The sequence below is a fragment of the Phalacrocorax aristotelis genome, chromosome 2, assembly GCF_949628215.1.
Source record: "Phalacrocorax aristotelis chromosome 2, bGulAri2.1, whole genome shotgun sequence".
NCBI classification, from domain to species: Eukaryota; Metazoa; Chordata; class Aves; order Suliformes; family Phalacrocoracidae; genus Phalacrocorax; species Phalacrocorax aristotelis.
This window is the reverse complement of record NC_134277.1, coordinates 34,858,400-34,876,305: the sequence shown is the minus strand read 5'-3', so window position 1 is coordinate 34,876,305 and position 17,906 is coordinate 34,858,400. Positions and strand designations below refer to the sequence as shown.

Sequence of the window (17,906 nt, the reverse complement as noted above, 5' to 3'; positions counted from 1 at the left end):
TAGTATTGATTAAATTAAACCCGAAATTTAAACAAGTGTGCATTAGGTCTGTAAAATGAATATCATTATAGAAGGAGACCAAAGCAATGAAGTTAATTCTTTTTTATTTGTTAAACGGAGTTCCCTCCTTCCCCCACCCCTTCCTCCTTCTGGGCTGGCCTGTCACGCCTTCTCAACAGGCTAAAATCATTCAGAGCAGCTCGCGGAGAGAAACGCGACATTTATGGTAACCGTCAGCCTTCAGAGAAAGAAAGCAGTTCATTAATTTACTTCACTCTTACTTCAAAGTATGATAATGTACGTTACCCCCTTGATCAATAGATATGATGGACAGTCAATATCCCCACGACACGGAAACGGGTCAAAACCGAGGCCGAGAGAAGGAGAAAAACAGTTTTTGCTTCCCCACGGAGCAAAGGGCCGTGAGGCTGTTGCTGGGGAAAACCCGCGGGGGTGAGAGCACCTGGCTCCGCCAGGGTCTGGGGGCGGAGGGAGGGGGACAGCAGCCAGAAGTCGCCTGAAGTGGGGGTGCCCCCCCCCCCCCCCCCAGCCGCCGCTGCGACAAGGACCGAAAGAAACGGGAGAGAGAGGACTGAGCAGAGGGGAGCGGGGTGGGGGGACCCCGCGGAGGACTGGGGTGCTCCCGCAGTCTCCTCATCGTTGCGGTAATAATAGTAACGCTGAGCGGATGAGGACGATGATATAAAAATCCAACCAAATGTAAAACGCTCAAAAAATAACCTGTGTCAGATTACGCGCACAGGGTGGGGGACGGTGGGTGGTGGAAAGGGGCGGCCGGGACGAAGCCGCCGGACCCGGGGCGAGGGGCTTCTGCGGACCGGGACAGGGACCGTGGCCCGCGCCTCTCGACGACGTGACTGCGTGAGGTCATCAGCGCCGTCGAGCCCCCCGCGGGGGGCTCGACGGCGCTGATGACCTCACGCAGTCACGTCGTCGAGCGAGGCGGCGGGGCCGGGGATTGGCTGGCGGCGGCTCAGCGGCACTTCAAAGCCGGCGAGGGAGCTACAATTGTGGTGGAATGGGCGGAACTGATCATTGTATTGCACACCTCTAAAAAAAACACTGCCTCTGATTTATCAATATAAAAAAGATCCTCTGAGAGGAGGGCACTTTTGTGTGATGGCAACTTCACTTCTAGGGGTGAGTCTAAGGATTTTTTCTCTTGCTGGTTTAATTAGTTTCTTTTTATTGTCGATTGGAGGGGGTTAAAATAACCCCTGTCTTGACCGGGGCTATCAGTCTCCTCTATTCAGCCTTTTTTTTTTTTTTTTTTTTTTTACCTTAAGTACAAGTGAGTTTAGGAGAAAAGAAAGAGCGAGAGGGGGAAAAGGGGGCAGAGTCACTTTTCAGCGAGCAGGAAAAGGTTTTAAGGGCATTTGTAGAAACAACCTACAGCGCCTGGGCTGTGCTGTTCCTGTGCCCCCGGAGAAGTGGCCTTTCTTCTTTACATGTGACTGCTGGAAGGAAAAAAAAAGACACCCCCCCCCCCAAAAAAGCGCCCCAAAACCAAACCCCAGCACTATCGTTTTTCGTGCGCAATTTCTAATTTGCAAGAGATTGTGGCTTTTTATTTCCCTTTAAAATAACACAGCCCGCCGTGTCCAGCAGGTACGTTGAACTTGTGTATACATACATATGTACATATGTTAAATTTTATATATATATATTTAATTATCGGTGGTACGTAAATAAGGCTTTTTTTTTTAAGGAAGCATTTTTTTAAAAAAAGAGTAATTCGATAGTCCTGCTATTCTATATTTAAGAAAACTGTTTTACTGGCCTTGAGGGAAGGGGACCGGCCAGATCCCGGGGAAAGAGAACAGGCTGAACCGTAGCTGCCGCCGTGCCGGGGGCATCTTCAAAGCTACCGTAACAGGGGCAACTTTTTCCCCCTCTCTTTTTTTCCCCCCTTTTTTAACCCTTCCTGAGCTCCTCCGTGGGATGAGGGTTGGATGGTGGAAAAACAAAAAGCCCGGGAAGGCGCTTGGAGGCAGAGCCGCCGTGCCGGCTGCGGCGAAGGGACCCTCCTCCCGCGGGAGTCGCGGAACTTCGCGCCCGGGGCCGGGCGGCGGAGCGGAGCCAGGAGCGGGGCCGGGAGCGGGGCCGGGAGCGGGCGGCGGCGGCGGCGGGCGGCGGCGGGGCCGCTCCGTCCCTGACGCCGGCGGGGCGGCCCCTCTCCCCTCTGTGCCCGCAGGAGGAACCGCGGGTAGGCTCCACGCCGCTGGCCATGCTCGCCGCGACCTGCAACAAGATCGGCAGCCCCAGCCCCTCGCCGTCCGCCCTCTCGGACAGCGCGTCCTCCTTCGGCAAAGGCTTCCACCCCTGGAAACGCTCCTCCTCCTCCTCCTCGTCCTCGGCGGGCAGCTGCGGCGCCGTGGGCTCCGGCCTCCCGGGCTTCGGCGTGGCGGGCGCGGCGCGCAACGGCTCCTCGGCGGCGGCGGCGGCGGCGGCGGCAGCGGCGGCGGCGGCCGCCCTCGTCTCGGACTCGTTCAGCTGCGGCGGCTCGCCGGGCTCCAGCGCCTTCTCCCTCACCTCCAGCAGCGCGGCGGCCGCCAGCTCGCCCTTCGCCAACGACTACTCCGTCTTCCAGGCGCCGGGCAGCGCCGGCGGCGGCGGCGGAGGCGGCGGCGGCGGGGCGGCGGGGCAGGAGGCGGCGACGCACCAGCCCGTCTTCATCTCCAAGGTGCACACGTCGGTGGAGGGGCTGCAGGGCATCTACCCGCGGGTGGGCATGGCGCACCCCTACGAGTCCTGGTTCAAGCCCTCGCACCCCGGGCTGGGCGCCGGCGAGGTGGGCTCGGCGGGCGCCTCCAGCTGGTGGGACGTGGGGGCCGGCTGGATCGACGTGCAGAGCCCCAACGGGGCCGCCGCGCTGCCCGGCTCGCTGCACCCGGCGGCCGGCGGGCTCCAGACCTCGCTCCACTCGCCGCTGGGCGGCTACAACTCGGATTACTCGGGCCTGGGCCACTCGGCCTTCAGCAGCGGCGCCTCCTCGCACCTCCTCAGCCCCGCCGGGCAGCACCTCATGGACGGATTTAAGCCGGTGCTGCCCGGCTCCTACCCGGACTCGGCCCCCTCGCCGCTGGCCGGCGCCGGGGGCTCCATGCTGGGGGGCGGCCCCGCCGCCCCGCTGGCCGCCTCGCCGCGCTCCTCTGCCCGCCGCTACTCGGGCCGCGCCACCTGCGACTGCCCCAACTGCCAGGAGGCCGAGCGGCTGGGGCCGGCGGGGGCCAGCCTGCGGCGCAAGGGGCTGCACAGCTGCCACATCCCCGGCTGCGGCAAGGTCTACGGCAAGACCTCGCACCTGAAGGCGCACCTGCGCTGGCACACGGGCGAGCGGCCCTTCGTCTGCAACTGGCTCTTCTGCGGCAAGCGCTTCACCCGCTCCGACGAGCTGCAGCGGCACCTGCGGACCCACACGGGCGAGAAGCGCTTCGCCTGCCCCGTCTGCAACAAGCGCTTCATGCGCAGCGACCACCTCAGCAAGCACGTCAAGACCCACAGCGGCCCCGGTGGCGCCGGCGGCCCCGGCGGCGGCGGCCCCGGCGGCGGCCCCGGCCCCGGCGGCAAGAAGGGCAGCGACACCGACAGCGAGCACAGCGCGGCCGGCAGCCCGCCCTGCCACTCCCCGGAGCTGCTGCCGCCCCCCGAGCCCGGCCACCGCAACGGCCTGGAGTGAGGGGCGGAGGAGGCGCGGGGCCGCCGCGCCCCCGCCGCCCCCGGCCACCGCCGCCCCCCCGGGCGCGCAGCCCCGCGGCGGGGGGACGCGGACACGTAAGTAGCCGGCGCGGTTCGGCAGGGACCGCGCTGAGCCCCCGCGGCCCGCCCGGAGCCCCCCACGGGGCGGGCGGTGCGGCCGGGCCGCGCAAGCCCCGCGACGGGGGCGGGGGAGCTGCTGGGTGAGGGGCGAGAGCTGCGGCCGCCCCCCCTCCCCTGCGCCTAGAGACCCCCCCCCCCCCCACCCTGTCGGGTTGCCTTTAGAGCGGAAAAGAAACCCCATTCCCTCTCGCTCTCCTGCTGGGAACCGGCCCGCGCCCCCTCCCGCCGCCGGCGCCGGTGCAGGAGCGGTGCCGCGGCCGGGGCTGCCCGCACGGGGGGCTCCGACGGCAGCGCCCGCCGGCCGCGCTCCTTGGCCCCGCACAGCGCCCGGCTGAGACTCGGAACTGCCCTCCTCTCGTTAACTGCTCAAAGCCCCTCCGCTCCCCGCGACCGGAGCGGCAGGGTGCTCCCCCGTCCCCCCACACCCGCTCCCCCTACCTTTTTTTTAATTTTAGCAAATCGTTTACCTCCCCGAGTCCAAATTTCCTTACGTTTGCCAGCGCATTTGTATAATTCCTACAATTTGAGTAGGAATCGCGAAATACGCTGAAAAGAATTAGGATGAAAGTCGTATATTTTTTAACTCCAAACAAATGAAGAAGCACCGTGGGTTTCAAGCGAAGCTGTAGTTCCAATGCCAAAAAGGGAGGCGGGGGGGGGATAGGAAAAGAAAATATTTGTAAAATACGTCTGAACCTATAGGTTTGTACAACTGGGGAATCGTTCTAGATTAGCTAACAATTAAATATAACTCCACCAATGTATCGGTGTGAGGTGCAGTTGTCCAGGAGACGATTTTGTATAGTATTTTTCTTGTAAATTACTTCCAGTAAATATTTGAAAATATATTGAAGTACACTTGAGCTTTTTTTTTTTTTTTAATTTTTATTTCTTTTCCTGTCACGAGAAAGCGTTACTGTTGCAGTCCTGGTTCACTGCATTCTTTTTCTGGACTCATTCCTTGAAGTGTGCGTCAAATCTCACTTCAGGATATAGGTTTTGCTTGAATATTAATTTAGGTAGGCATACAACTGTAATTAAGCAAACAATATTTGATAAATGTTGAATGACATTTAATTTAATGGAGCATGTACTTATTTGCATTTGCTGGCAGTTCAGGTATAGTTACAGTGAGAGTTCTCCTATATTTCATAAAGTGGGTTTGCCACGACCCATGTATTAAATAAACTGTCCAAGTGAAACTGAACTAACGTTGGCCTATGTGTATTTCCTGAAAATAATATTGATAAATGTTAATAAACACTCCTGACACTACGTTAGAGGTTTGCAAAGCTGCAAACTAATTGTCTCATTGTAATGTTGAAATAATTTGGATATTTCACATTGAAATGGAAAGCCCTTCGCTGGAACATTTTAGATTTGCATTTTAAATGCATGAAATGTAATTGATTTTTATCTGTAATATTTTAAATGGTATTAATAAAACTCCAGATAAAACATTCTACCTTAGGTCAGCCAATTGTTTTTCTTCTTTTCAATTCCGTCGTTACAGGCAATGATTGACTTTGAACCAATATGGCATGAGTCTGTTCTCTAGAGTTTCTGAGAGAAGTGAAAATACAACGAATTCAGTCCCGTTGTAAATTGCAGCCCCTAACGAGAGCAGCTTGGAGGCGTTAAAATGAATAAGTGGGCATCCTGCTTCGTGAAGGCACTAGGAGAGGAAACTAAAGGAAAGGCATTAGCAACTTTTTTTAAAAATTTTTTAAAATATTATTTCTATCAAACTGGCGATGCGGTGCCTCTTGCAAACGGCGTGGGTACGCGGGACGGCTTTGCGTACACCTCCCTCTCGGACTGTACGCTTCGCACCGCCCCGCATCCATTGCGAGGGCGATTTAATACTGAAATGCTGAGGGTCATTATTGCTTTAAAAGTCAAAATAAAAAGTACACCGCCGCTTTTATTTTCAGGCGAGGTGGTTGTGGCTGGGAGCGAGGCTAATTGCCCTAGAGAGCGCTGGCTGCTGCGGGACTCGGGGTGGGGGGTGGGGGGTGGGAAACTTCGCGGTTGTGCGTGAAAACTCCCCTCTTGCCCAGGGGCGTTTTCTTGCAGGACCCGGAACGGGGGCGATTTCAAGGGCTGCGGGGTGCTGCCAACCAGCCGCTCCCGTGCTGCCGCCCTTGCCGTGTCGTTTAAATCCTGTCCACAGAAAAGACCACACTGGTGTTTTCTTGAACAGGAAAACACTATTGCGAGAGTTTCCTAAAAACTAGTGTCTTTTGCCTGAGATGGAAAAGGAGTTACGGCATTTGCTTGGGGTTTTGGCAAAAAAACCCCAACCTGCTAACGCTTTCCCTTAACACTTTTTTTTGTCTGGGGGGGGACACACGTGGGGGAAGTGTTGTTCTTGTTTGGAAATCTGGCCTCTTGGATTACATCGGGAGGCGATGCTCACTCTCCGGGTGCTGAAAAATCAGGGCTAGAGCATGGAATCTGCATAGCAGAAAGATCTTTTGTGCGCGCTTGTAAAGCACATTATTAGCGATAACCTAAACAGCAGGTGTTACAATGTGGAGCAAAAGAGTGCAGAAGTGTCAACCCCAGATGCATGGAAGATTTTCGTTCTCTGCATGGTGTAGGGATTAGAAGGGGCTCTTAATGTCCACTGGAAACAGGAGTTGTTCTGGTTGAGTTTCTCTGAGCTGCTGCATTTGCTTCATTACAGATGCAACCATCAGAGGCCTGCAAAGTTTCCTACGAAACAAAGCAACAGTTTGCACTGCTTTTTTTTTCTTTCTTTTTTTTTTTCTTGATGCCCTGTCAATGGAGTGGTGCAGCAGCACCAGCTTTCCCCAGTGGGAGCGAGAGGCAGTGTTTATGTTACCTGGAGGTTTCCGTCCTGATGGAACAGGTTGAGCACCAAGTGAAAATGGAAGGGAAACAGAGCAGTGGGTAACTCCTAGTACTGCTTCTCTGATAACCCCCTGAAAAGAAAGCGCTACCAAAATGCCACTAGCCAGGAGCTTGCTGGCTTGTTTAGGGCACTGGTTGCTCCATCTCAGGGCAGCCTGGCAGTGGGATAGAGCTGGTGACGAAACTCATCCTTTCCCCGGGAAGGAGTACGTGTTTCTGCTGCTTGAGAGCTGTCGGTTTGGATCTGGGCTGTGTGAGAACACACGTATTTTTTTCTTTCTCTTTTTTTTTTTTTTCCCAGCAAAACCCTGCACTTGAAGGCTGAATAGCTCCTTTTTGTAGTTGATTTACTTTTACTAAACCCTTCCAGATAAGGGCATTGAGTTGTTTGATAGGAGCCGGGAACTTGTCCCTGCGTTGTGCAGATCAAGGTAGAGTTAAACTAGTTTGCTGACCCCCAGGTCAAACCGGTGTCCATCAACTTACCTTCCAACTGCCTTCAGATGATTGTGGCCATTCCCGTTTGCTCTCTGACCTTTTAAGTCTCTCCCCTTCAAGCTTATAGCAATGTCTATCGAATTTCGTGTCCTGCTTTTCCCATTATTCCAGCTTTTCATTGTCATTTTCCAGTTTAAATTTTCAACAGAGCAGTGGTGGGAGATGTGCACAGCTGAAGCGATTTAAAACACCGCTTCATTTTTCCCTGCCATGGTGCCTTTCCTGCTACCCTCGGCCTGTGCCTGCAGAGACTAAACAGCGATGAAAGGGTGTTGGCTTCTCCTTTGCTTCCAGTCTAGGAATGTGAAAGTAGAAAGCATGAAGTGAAATCTCAAATGCTTTAATTGTGGATGTGATGGCTAATCCAGCCATCAACACGTTCACAGCTGTAAAGGTGGTGGAGTAAGGATACATGATGCAGTCCAACAAATCTTTCAGTACGAATGGTTGTAAGTATGCACTTGCCAAAACCTGCCACACTTCGTTACATTCCGTGAAGCGACCTCTTGTTTAGCTTTGGGAGGAAAGAACTGGGAGAAGGTGTGAACAAATTAGCTGTACGGTTGCTCGCCGTTTCACCAGTTTTATGACAAAAGGACAAAATGCTTTTCCTGTATCAGAATAACTTTGTGTTTCTTAGTGTAAAACAGGGTCTGCTTTCTCAGCTCACTGCCTTACACTTTGCTTTATTACCCTGAAGATATTAAAAAAAAATCCTCAACGTTTCCATGGAGGAAAGCACATTCTGCAATATCTGCTTTAAAATGTAGAACACCAATTTTTTGACTACTCTGTGTGTGGCATCTTTTCAAGCTAGCTGGCCGTCTTGTGCTAAAGCATATGGGAAAATCTTTACACCTCAGGAGAGTGTGGATTGAGAAAAACTGCACCATTTAGGACAATTACTGCGTTTCTAGTTCTATGGTTTTCTAACTGCCGCTTGGAGTTACTCACTTTTTTAAAAAAGGGATTGGGGGAATAGGGGATAAAGGCAAGCGATATTGCACAGAAGCTTTAGTGGGACACTGTAAATATAGAGTAACTTCATTTTACACTTCTGGATTTTGAAACAAACCGGGACCCCACATTACAACTTGAGCGGTGAAGAATTTTGCAAGAAGGGTATTTATATTGCCCGTAAGGCTGGGTGAGAGGCTGGATGATGGACCCATCTCCTGGGGAGCAACTTCGGTCTTGGCAGTTGGAGATTTCTGTTTTCCAGGCTGAGTGATATTGTTCTGCAAAGTGCAAAAAGCAGTCACAGAGCACCACAACTTTTGTCGGTGGCCCCAGGGCTGCGGTGCTGCGGGGCAGCCCCTGGTCCCGGCCGGGGCCGCAGGGCTTCCCTTTGGGTCAGGGATGGAGAAGGGAGGTTTGTGTGCTTGTAAGACGGCAGCTCGTCAAATAGCGACACAGAAACTTTGTCTTTGGTTAGGGAAAGAGTGATGGATGGGCAGGAGGCTCCTTTTGAACAGCTTTTGCTCTAGGGGAGATGTAACGCCGTGCAAGTTTCCTTTGGGGGCAAGGGGGAAATAATTATAATCTTTTGCCGGCAACGCACTGTACTTCATGCCTGGCCATATCTCTTGGGACAGGAGTATGTGTGTGTGTGTGGTTATATACGCGGTGCAACCTCCAGCTGCCCCCCGCGTTACAAGCGCGCCTTCCACTGGCAATAAAGTCGGCCACTCGCCCATCCCGGTTGCTGCCGGGCGGCAGGCTTTGCACCTCGCCTGGAATTTCTCCCCATCGCTGCAGGGCTGCTTCTTTCGGGAGAGGGGAGCTGCCTCCCCATCCCTCCCCTTCCCTTCTTCTGTCTCGGCTCCTCACCTGGGATTTCTCCCCATCGCTGCAGGGCTGCTTCTTTCGGGAGGAGGGAGCTGCCTTACCATCCCCCCCCCCCTTCTTTTTTTTCCTGCCCCGGCACGGACACGGACACGGACACGGACACACAGACACAGACGCACTCAGGGGTGCGGGGGCGGCGTGGCCGGTCCTGCCGCGGACTCGCAGCGCCACCCGGCGTGAGCGCCCCGTCGGCGGCCGGTCCCATCTCCTGCCCAGGGGCTGCCCCGCGATTCGGGGTGGGGGGGGGTGGGGGGACACCGAGCTGCTCCCACCCAGGAGCAGAGGAGGGGAACCCTCGCTGGCTGCGCGCAGCTCCGCGGATGACCCGTGTGATGCCGGCGGGGACGGGCGGGAGGAATCCGCGCCTCCCACCCGTCCCCGCCGGCATCACACGGATCCTCGCACCGGCCGCCGATGCGCGGGTGTGTGGATTTTGCAGGAATATTTCCTGGGATGCTGGAGTGGGGACTACCGCTGAGCTGTCGACCCCATCCCCCAAAACCAGCACCCCGCCATCTGCGAGGCTAAGTGAGGCTTCGCAGACACCAGCGGCAAGTGTCCTTCAAACTCTTTTTTTTTTTAAACTCCAAATCGCAGCCAGTTCCCCCCCCCTCCCCCCCCCCCCCGGAAAAAGAGCTGTCCTCTCCTCCCCTCCTTGCCCTGCTCCCCCGCCCCTCAATACAACACTCCGCGATGCTTTTTGGGTAGGTGGGATTATTTATTTACGGAGCTAATAGTCTGCGGGCAGAGGCGCAGCTCCCCGCCTTTACGCGAGAGCAAATCTCCGTGGATTCGCCTGGAAATAAATGAGAGGGGGAAGGTACCTGCCGCCCCCCGCCCCGACTCTGCCGAGCACCCAGCAAAACGGGGCAGGACGGTGTCCTCGTCGCAGACGAAGAGACGCTGGAAAAGCAAAAACAGCCATTAGGGCAGGATTTGGGTTCTGGTTTAGGTGTGACATCCCCGAGTTCTTTGAAAGCTACGGGGGGAGAGGTGGCAGGGTGACGAGGGCTTTTGACTCTCTTGCTAAACTCATTCGTGTCATTTAATGCTAGGTCGGGGGCGGCTTTTGTGCGAGTTATGTTGGGGAGAACTCAGCCCAGGAGGGACGCTTCAAAGTACTTTCCTACATTTTGTAAACTTGGCTTCTTAGTGTAGTTCGGGTGTTCGCCACCCCGACCTGTGCGTGCGAAAGGCAGAAGTGTATTCCTGCCGATTAAAGTTGCTCCACACTTAATTAACGCTCCTCCCGAGCTAGCAGTCTTCTTAGAAAGTTTTTTTAAAAATTTTTTTTTTTTTTAATCAAAGACTACAGCAACCGGTTTGGCAGGGCTAAGCGGGGAGCCGGGCAGGGACGGGGAGCCGGTGGCGGCGGCTCCCGGGGCTCGGCGCTGTTGGCGGGGGCGGGGGGAGACTGCGGCGGGATGGGCACACCGAGCAAAGGTGTCCTCTCACAGGCAAAGTGGCCAGCAAAGGAAGTACCTTTAGCCTGCAAATGAGGTGTCGAAGTACTAACGCCGCCTGCTTTCCTGCCTCCGACTGCAAGGAACAGACGATCAGATTTGGAACTACTCGGAGGAAGAAGTTTTAATGCTCGGGACTGCAGGGGCTTTCCCCTCTTCACTGCTGCCCCTTCTTACACAGCCCTCTCATGTTTTTAACCCCTCTGTCGCCTCCTGTCCTCCACTCTTCAGAGATTTTTTTTTAAAATGTTCGTACCTGAAGATCAGACATGAATGCCTGGCAATAGGTATGAGGATTTTCTTCTCCATTAAAGTAATCGATCTGTTGTGAAGATGTTGCCTATCCCTGCAAACCTTGCCTATTGAAAAACAAACAAACAAAATCCCAAAAAAACCCTCCAACCCAAACACCAATCCCAAAAGCCCCCAAACCCCAAACCCTCCCCAAACCCCTCCAGCAAACAATTGCATTCTCAGTCGCCAGATGAGCCCTGTGCTCCTCGCCTCCAGCAGGGGAAAGCAGGCAAGCCACAACTATTTGCCTGTAGCCATTGCTGTTCTTTTCCAGATAAATATAAATTACTTATACGGTGAAGTTGCTGAACAGCAAAGGGTGCTAGGCTGAGTGAGAAATTTAGCTGGGCAATGGAAACAGGCTGTCTCAAGGACAAAATCCCTAACTGGTAAGAAATTGGTACCTGGAATGTCAGTAAGAGGCTGTATCGCTGTCTGCTGTGTGTGTTTGCTTTGCTTTGGATAGTCGAACCATTGCCACGCTAAGAATGGGGTTTAATTTGCTTATCCATATACATATGAAAGGACAAAGCCGAATAGGGAAAACACTTGCCAACTACAGTTTTCAATTGCTTACTGTGCTGAATGCAGCAGCACGCTGCTAACTCTGTACAGCCATCTTCTGTGTTAGGACAAACACATATCTCATCTTTTTGAGTGATTCAGAGAAGGACTTCTTCCCTCCAGAGCACTGGTATCACTCACACATACAGTAATGCATCCCTTGCTTAGCAGCCAGGGAGTTTACCGGTCTCATGCACCAAGCCTGAGATTTCCAGCAGCCTTCTGTTTTAATGCCCACTTTGACACGGGGTCACATCTACTTTCAGTTAAACTCAATAGGCTGTGGGAACAGCTGCAGACTAAATTTACCTCCCATTTTGCCAAGCACAGAATTTTTAGAAGAATGAATGATTGAAAACACATGCAAACAGCGTATCTTTATTAGAAAAAAGTTTTGAAAGCTCTGTGAATTCTGAAAGACTTGGATCCTGAAAAATTTACTCTTAACGAGGACATCCTTAAAAAAGTAGGTGCAATATATTTGCTTGTAGTTCTGCCTGATCCTTTGCCTCTTCTCCCTTCATGACACAGAAAATCAAAAATTCAGTCTGACCTGTTTTCATTCATAAATGAAAAAATGCACTTGGTGTCAAAACCATGATGCGGATCTTGCTTCTGTCCTGGATAGCTACTGTGTACCCAAACATGAATTCGGTTACGAAACATATGGTATGTAAGGGTTTATAATGTTTTATAGAAATTAAATCATACCCTGGCTAGCATTTATATTCATGTCAGGCCCTGCTAATTTTCACTTGCTGTGGCAGACATTAGTTTTTTTCTGTATTAGTCAGACAAGAAAGATGATGGACTTCTAATTGTTAGCCAAGGTGCTAAGTTTCTGCATTTCTTCCCTCTAGCCTCTTGGCAGGTAAATATTCCAAGGTACATTTTATTCAACATCATGGCATATCAGAGAGTGGGTGTAAAAAATATATTACATATGTGTCCAAACTGAAATATAGATTAGCAGAACAAAAGATCTTCCTCCTTTTGCTTCAGTGTTTTTTGTTCTTAAATTACAGTAGGCAGTGATATTCCCTGTTGCCAGTAATACTACATAACATTATTGCAGTCAATAGGAGAAACTGTGTTGCCTCCTAGAGATAATACATGTTACGCAGGATAGACTGCCTACTTTCAAATAAACTTTAATAAAAGATGAAAGCCAAGAAAAAAACATGGTTAGCAAGGCTTTTTTTTTTTTCTTATGGTCCTATTTTTCTCCTTTGTTGTGATTTTGCAGTTTGGTAGCAGAAAGACAAGTTTGTTTCATAATGTAATTGTCATTTTGCTACTAAATTGCTCATGAGAGAATTAACAGGAGTTTAAAAAAAGCCCCGAAACTCAAGAAAATATTCACGTTGGCACTTCTCTTCACGTAAATAGTGGGAAAGGAGTGAGAAAGAGACCCAAGAGCTAAATATGAAAGAAAATAATTTTCAGCCTTTTGTAAAATGCTTGGTGAATTACACTTACTGATTTGGGGCTAAACACACATTTTACCTGCTGCAATATGTTTAAAATGTGTGGATTTCACCATTTGGTAGCAGGGAAAAAGGCACTGGTGAAGTCAGACTTAATTCAAGAAAGTTATGTTAAAAATGGTTTCATATAATTTATTGTGTTTCTACAGGTACAGAAGGGATCAGAAGGAAATAGATGCATTTACTAGATACATTTTTGGCACATAATTTAGCCACACCTCCCCTATTAGTAGCAGTCATCATGATCTTGCTAAACCTGGTATCATTCCCTTACATTTTTGTCAGCTGCCAGCTGTAGCCCAACTATAGTAACTTCTCTGATAAAACCTGTGTTCAGCCTTTGTTGGACAAACTTTCATTCACATTGAAACACTGATTTTACTGGGACTTTGCCTGGGTGAAGACTGAGCTGAAAAATCAGTAAGACCTCAGGCTGTGTGTTCATGGTAAGGTGTTCATGGTAAGGAGGGCAGGTGGGAGAAGCAAGGATCTTGATTATGGGCAGATCTCAAGGCTGATTTTGCTATGGTGCTTCCCCTCCTCTCATGGGTTTCTCTAGTTTGACATTTCACTCTTCTGAGGCATAACCTGCAGTTTCCAGAGGGTATAATACCAGCAGAGAAAGTGGGCAAGGTTTTTCCCTTCCCACTACTGCCAAAAAAATGCAAGATAAGACCCATTAAAGAGAACAGGAATAGGAAATAGAACACAGGCACTTGCCTGCTGCCAAACTGGCAAGCACTTATATGTACCTTGCTTTACAGGTCCCTGCCTGCCTAGGTATGCATCGCCATACATGCCTCAGGCTCTGTATGGCTGACCACTTTTGTTTCTTATCCTGCCAGGTTCCTTAGGAGCTTGATCCTGTTGATGTGTTTTGAGGATCCCCACATACACCATCAGGGTTTAACTCCCTACATAATGTACAGGAAATTGCTTTTAATGAATTATGAGAGGAAGGACACAACAGTGTATCTCCATTTCCTGCGAGACTGCTGCTTGCCTGGGACCCTGTAGGGTCCTATTTCCAAATAGTCAGAGCAGAGGTGCTGAATCAGAGCAGAGAGCAGAATTTCAGTCACATTGCCCCCAGGTGCTATCTAACTGCTAAATGCACACAGGCAAAACTAAGCATTTGCTCCAGAGATCAAATGATCCTTGGTTTCTCCTGGATTCACACCAATCAACAAAGAGATCTGTATCTTTACAGAGATGTGAACTCTGATGAAAGCTCCTTCTGCAATGGGAACATTTACAAAACCTGCTGTGCTGTATAGGTACCCTAATGTGTAACATGATGTGAGTTTGGCCTTCTCTTTAATTAAGGTAAAGTAATAATCTCCACTACCTAGCTGCCTATCTCCTATAATTTTTGGAAAGTTAATTGCCCTTCATACCAGCCAACAGATACAAGAGTTCCTGTGAGGAGAGGTACAGAGGCAGACTGGTGGTTTGATCACATAAGTTTTGTTTCCATAAGAAATCACTTCAAAATAAAGACAAATTTAACTGCACATGTGCAACACTTGCAACCAGAATCTCATGAACTCAGAACAATCTTTACCTTTTTTGTTTAGTACAACCATGTGATCCTCGTATGACTACAGACTGCCTGGTTTCTTGGGGTTGCATTTACATTTGACCAAATATCATCGACCACAACTCACCTTCCTGTTACGTAAAGCTGTTCTGTGTAACTGAGGTAATAGGACGGATTATTCTAATAAGTGAAATTGTAGCATGCTTACCCCAGACCCATAAACTCCTTTGTTAACGAAAGATTGTTCAACACAGAGCCTAGTACAAAAATGCTTGCAAACTGAAGTGACTGAACTGCACATTACTTATTTTAAAAGGTATTGCTTTACACCTAGTTTCTACACGTGGAATCACTCTGGAATACTTTTTGTTTGATAAAGTTAAGGCAGAGATTTTCCTTGAGCAGACAGAACCTTAGATTTCGCTTTTAACTGATGGGAAGGCATCTCATGTACTGCAAATCCTGCCACCAGGACCAGCTGCATTCCTCCCTATGGGAAGCTGGGAGAGTAAGACCACTATAATGATGATATTCTGTATCACAGGACTATAGCAATGTGGAAAGCAGCATATTTAGGATGGATTTAGGGAAGATATTCCTTCCCACTGAGCAGTAGTTCCGATCCTCCTTTCAAGAGTTATGGAGCCAAAATGCATCAGCTGTAATGTCTAAGTACACATTTAAGTGACACACCACCCTTCACCCCCCGCCCCCCCCCCCCCCCCCATCTTTTTAGCAACAATATACACACTGATTAGGTCTATTACTAGCACAGGAAGAGTGTGTGAAGACTTCAGTCAACATTGAAGGTCTTGTGCTGAGTGCCCCGGTCAATACCTGTCCTGTCTACTGAAAGATAAAGAGTATATTTTTATAGGATGATAGGCTAGACTACCCCTCTCCGGCAAAGATCAGGTGGAAGTAACACAGCAAGTGTCTACCTGACAATTTGCAAAAAACCAAACACTTTTCATATAGGCATATTCACAGTTAGTTCCTTAAAGCATCTGAAACATGTCAAAACAAGTGATCAGAACAAGAAGGTGGGGAGCCTGGGCGAGCAGCAGTATCTACTTGCAGGGTAAGTGACTGTCCCAGCTGAAGGTTCCCAAATGTTACATGGTTTGGGCTCTTTTCCAGATTTCAAAATATAAATCAGACATCTCCGGCTAGACCACCAATTCACTAAACTGTCTTATACAAGAAAAAGTATTCAGCATTATGCAAACAGGGATCCATACACTTCTAACAGTCTCAGTTTGCACCCTGGAGAGAAAGAATGACTCCCCGAGCAACGTGACAGATGAACAGAAGACCTGACATGTAAGGCAATCAAGGTAACTGAAATTCAGAAAAAGATAAATCTTGTTGTTAAAGAAAATGCAGCAAGATTAAATATTATAAGTTGAGCTGTAAGAAATGCAAAGGTGAAACATTATAAGCTTATCTTTAAGAAATACGATCTTTCTATTCAGAGATGGCACTCTAGGCTGTCTCTCAATAGTCTTCCTTTTCCTCTCTTCATCCTCCCTCCATTTCCCTCTTAAAAGAACAGTCTTGTTTGCATTTGTGTGTAGTGTCACCTAAAGCTTTTATGGGACAGCCTCCTGCCCAGTGTTACTGCTGGGCTGCCCTACTCTCAGCAGTGACTGCCCTTTTGCTTATCCTTTGGCGTGAATGAGTTCACACAAAAAAGAAAGCAACTGGTCTTCGTTGTTAAACTCAGAGAGCAGCACACACATAAGGGGCACTGCAGAGAGTTAGGTGCAGAATTAGATTTTGGAATGCTGCAAGAAAGAAGAGGGGCAGCTGACTGGGAAGAATCTGTAAAGATGGTCCAAGCAGCAGAAAATAAATCATAATAAGAAATTCTGGTCATGGCTACCTCCAGTGTGTAAGGGCAGGGAACTTCTATTTGAATGTTGTGGACATCTAGTGGTATTGAAATGATCATATTTTAAAAAAACCCCGTCATGTCAAGATACACGGATTGTGTGTCTTAGCTTGCTATTTAGTGGTAGCATGTACTTACGCTAAAAGAGTACTCAAATTAGGTTGAAGAAAGATGCAGAGAAAGTAAGAAGAATTTAGTGAAGATCCACAGGAATGACTGAACAACTGATTGCTGGATAAAAAAGACTGTAAGAACACTTATTTCTAGCTTGTGTGGTTATACCTGAAGTGTTCGTATGGATAACAGAAATGTAAAAGGGAAAGGTTCTTGCAATCCTTGAGTTTCATTCTTTTGCAAGCTTGGCTGATATGAGCCAAGTTTAGACTCCAGGTTGCAAAATTTTAACGTTGATGACAACCAGTCATTGGAATTAAAATAACCAGTTACTGGAGTCATCACCAAAGGCTACAGTAAAACTCTTGCTAATGGTAATACTTTAACTGCTTTTATTTTCTAAAGGAAATAAAATGAAGTCTAGCCAGGAATTAGTTTAAGGAACTCCCTGATAAGCATTATGGAGGTAATCACAGCAGTCCTCTACAATGAGTTTGCTATCTCTGAATCTATGGAGATAAGCCATCAAGTGATTAGCTACAAAATTGCAAAATTATTTGACTGCTGGAGGCTGTAGGACACTCTAATCCGTATTTAGCATTTCAAACTCTGTGAGAGCTGGAATAGGCCAACCCTGAACTCACAGTTCTGTTCTGGCTAGGCCCACCATTAGCCCATGCTGAGATATTATTTGGGTAATTAGGTTTGAGTGGGTTATTCATTTACCCTCAGATGTTTGCATAATAAAATTGAAATTCGTTGATTTTATTCCTTGATCAAAATTCCTTGATGAAAATCCAGATTTAGGAAAAATCAATTTTTGGCCAGTTTTGCAGATTCATTAATTTAATTAATAAAAATATTTTAAAAAAATCAAATGCTGACTTCTGCAGAACTTTATTTTAGTGTTGGTGAAGGATCACGTTTAGCCTTCTTTTTGACCCTGATTCATGGCCCACTGAAATTTATAGGGGCTATTCATTAACTATAATGAGCTTTGAAATGGGTCCCTTGTGAAATGGACGGCTCAGATGAGAACAGATGCAATCATCTTTGGATTTTTAAACCGTACAGCTTGAACTTGAATTGTTTGCATTCACGTCAAAGTGTGCTGACTTAGAAGAGGTAATTGTAACAGTGAAATGCATCTGCCTACCAACTTTTACTGATTGCTTCTCTGTGAAACCCTTCTGCTGCCAGATGCATAAATGGAATTCTGCAAGAGTTTGCCTTGATTGTGTTATATTCAATATTTTCATTAATAACCTAGAGAGGAAAAAGGGTATGTTTATTACATTTCCAGAGAATGTCAAGTTGAGAAAGACTGGAAGCTGGAGGACAGGATTAGAATTCAAAATGATCTTGACTAACTGGATAAATTGTTTGAGAAAATAAGATGATATTCAACAGGGACATGCTCTAGGAACTAAACTCAGTAGGGAATGACCAGTTGCATAAGCACAGGCTGCAGGCTAACCATGATAACT

The 17,906-nt window shown here is 49.0% G+C and overlaps 1 protein-coding gene across 2 annotated transcripts; it reads left to right on the top strand.

The window, feature by feature from the left end:
* The first annotated feature begins 1,062 nt into the window (after positions 1 to 1,062).
* SP8 (Sp8 transcription factor) lies at positions 1,063 to 3,700 on the top strand. 2 transcript variants are annotated; one of them, XM_075086118.1, is made up of 2 exons: positions 1,063 to 1,161; positions 2,216 to 3,700. In XM_075086118.1, the coding sequence occupies exons 1-2, from the start codon at positions 1,141 to 1,143 to the stop codon at positions 3,698 to 3,700; spliced, it is 1,506 nt and encodes a 501-aa protein (XP_074942219.1). In that variant the 5' UTR covers positions 1,063 to 1,140. The 2 variants fall into 2 exon arrangements, with proteins under 2 accessions (XP_074942219.1, XP_074942220.1); XM_075086119.1 differs by lacking the exon at positions 1,063 to 1,161 and adding an exon at positions 1,828 to 1,890.
* Positions 3,701 to 17,906: the final 14,206 nt, after the last annotated feature.

What these genes read in the sequence shown, in the direction of transcription:
- SP8 (XM_075086118.1), top strand. Translation starts at nt 1,141, where the DNA reads ATGGCAACTTCACTTCTAGGG. An exon ending in TGGCAACTTCACTTCTAGGG is followed by an intron (nt 1,162 to 2,215) that starts GTGAGTCTAAGG and finishes CTGTGCCCGCAG; the next exon opens with GAGGAACCGCGGGTAGGCTC.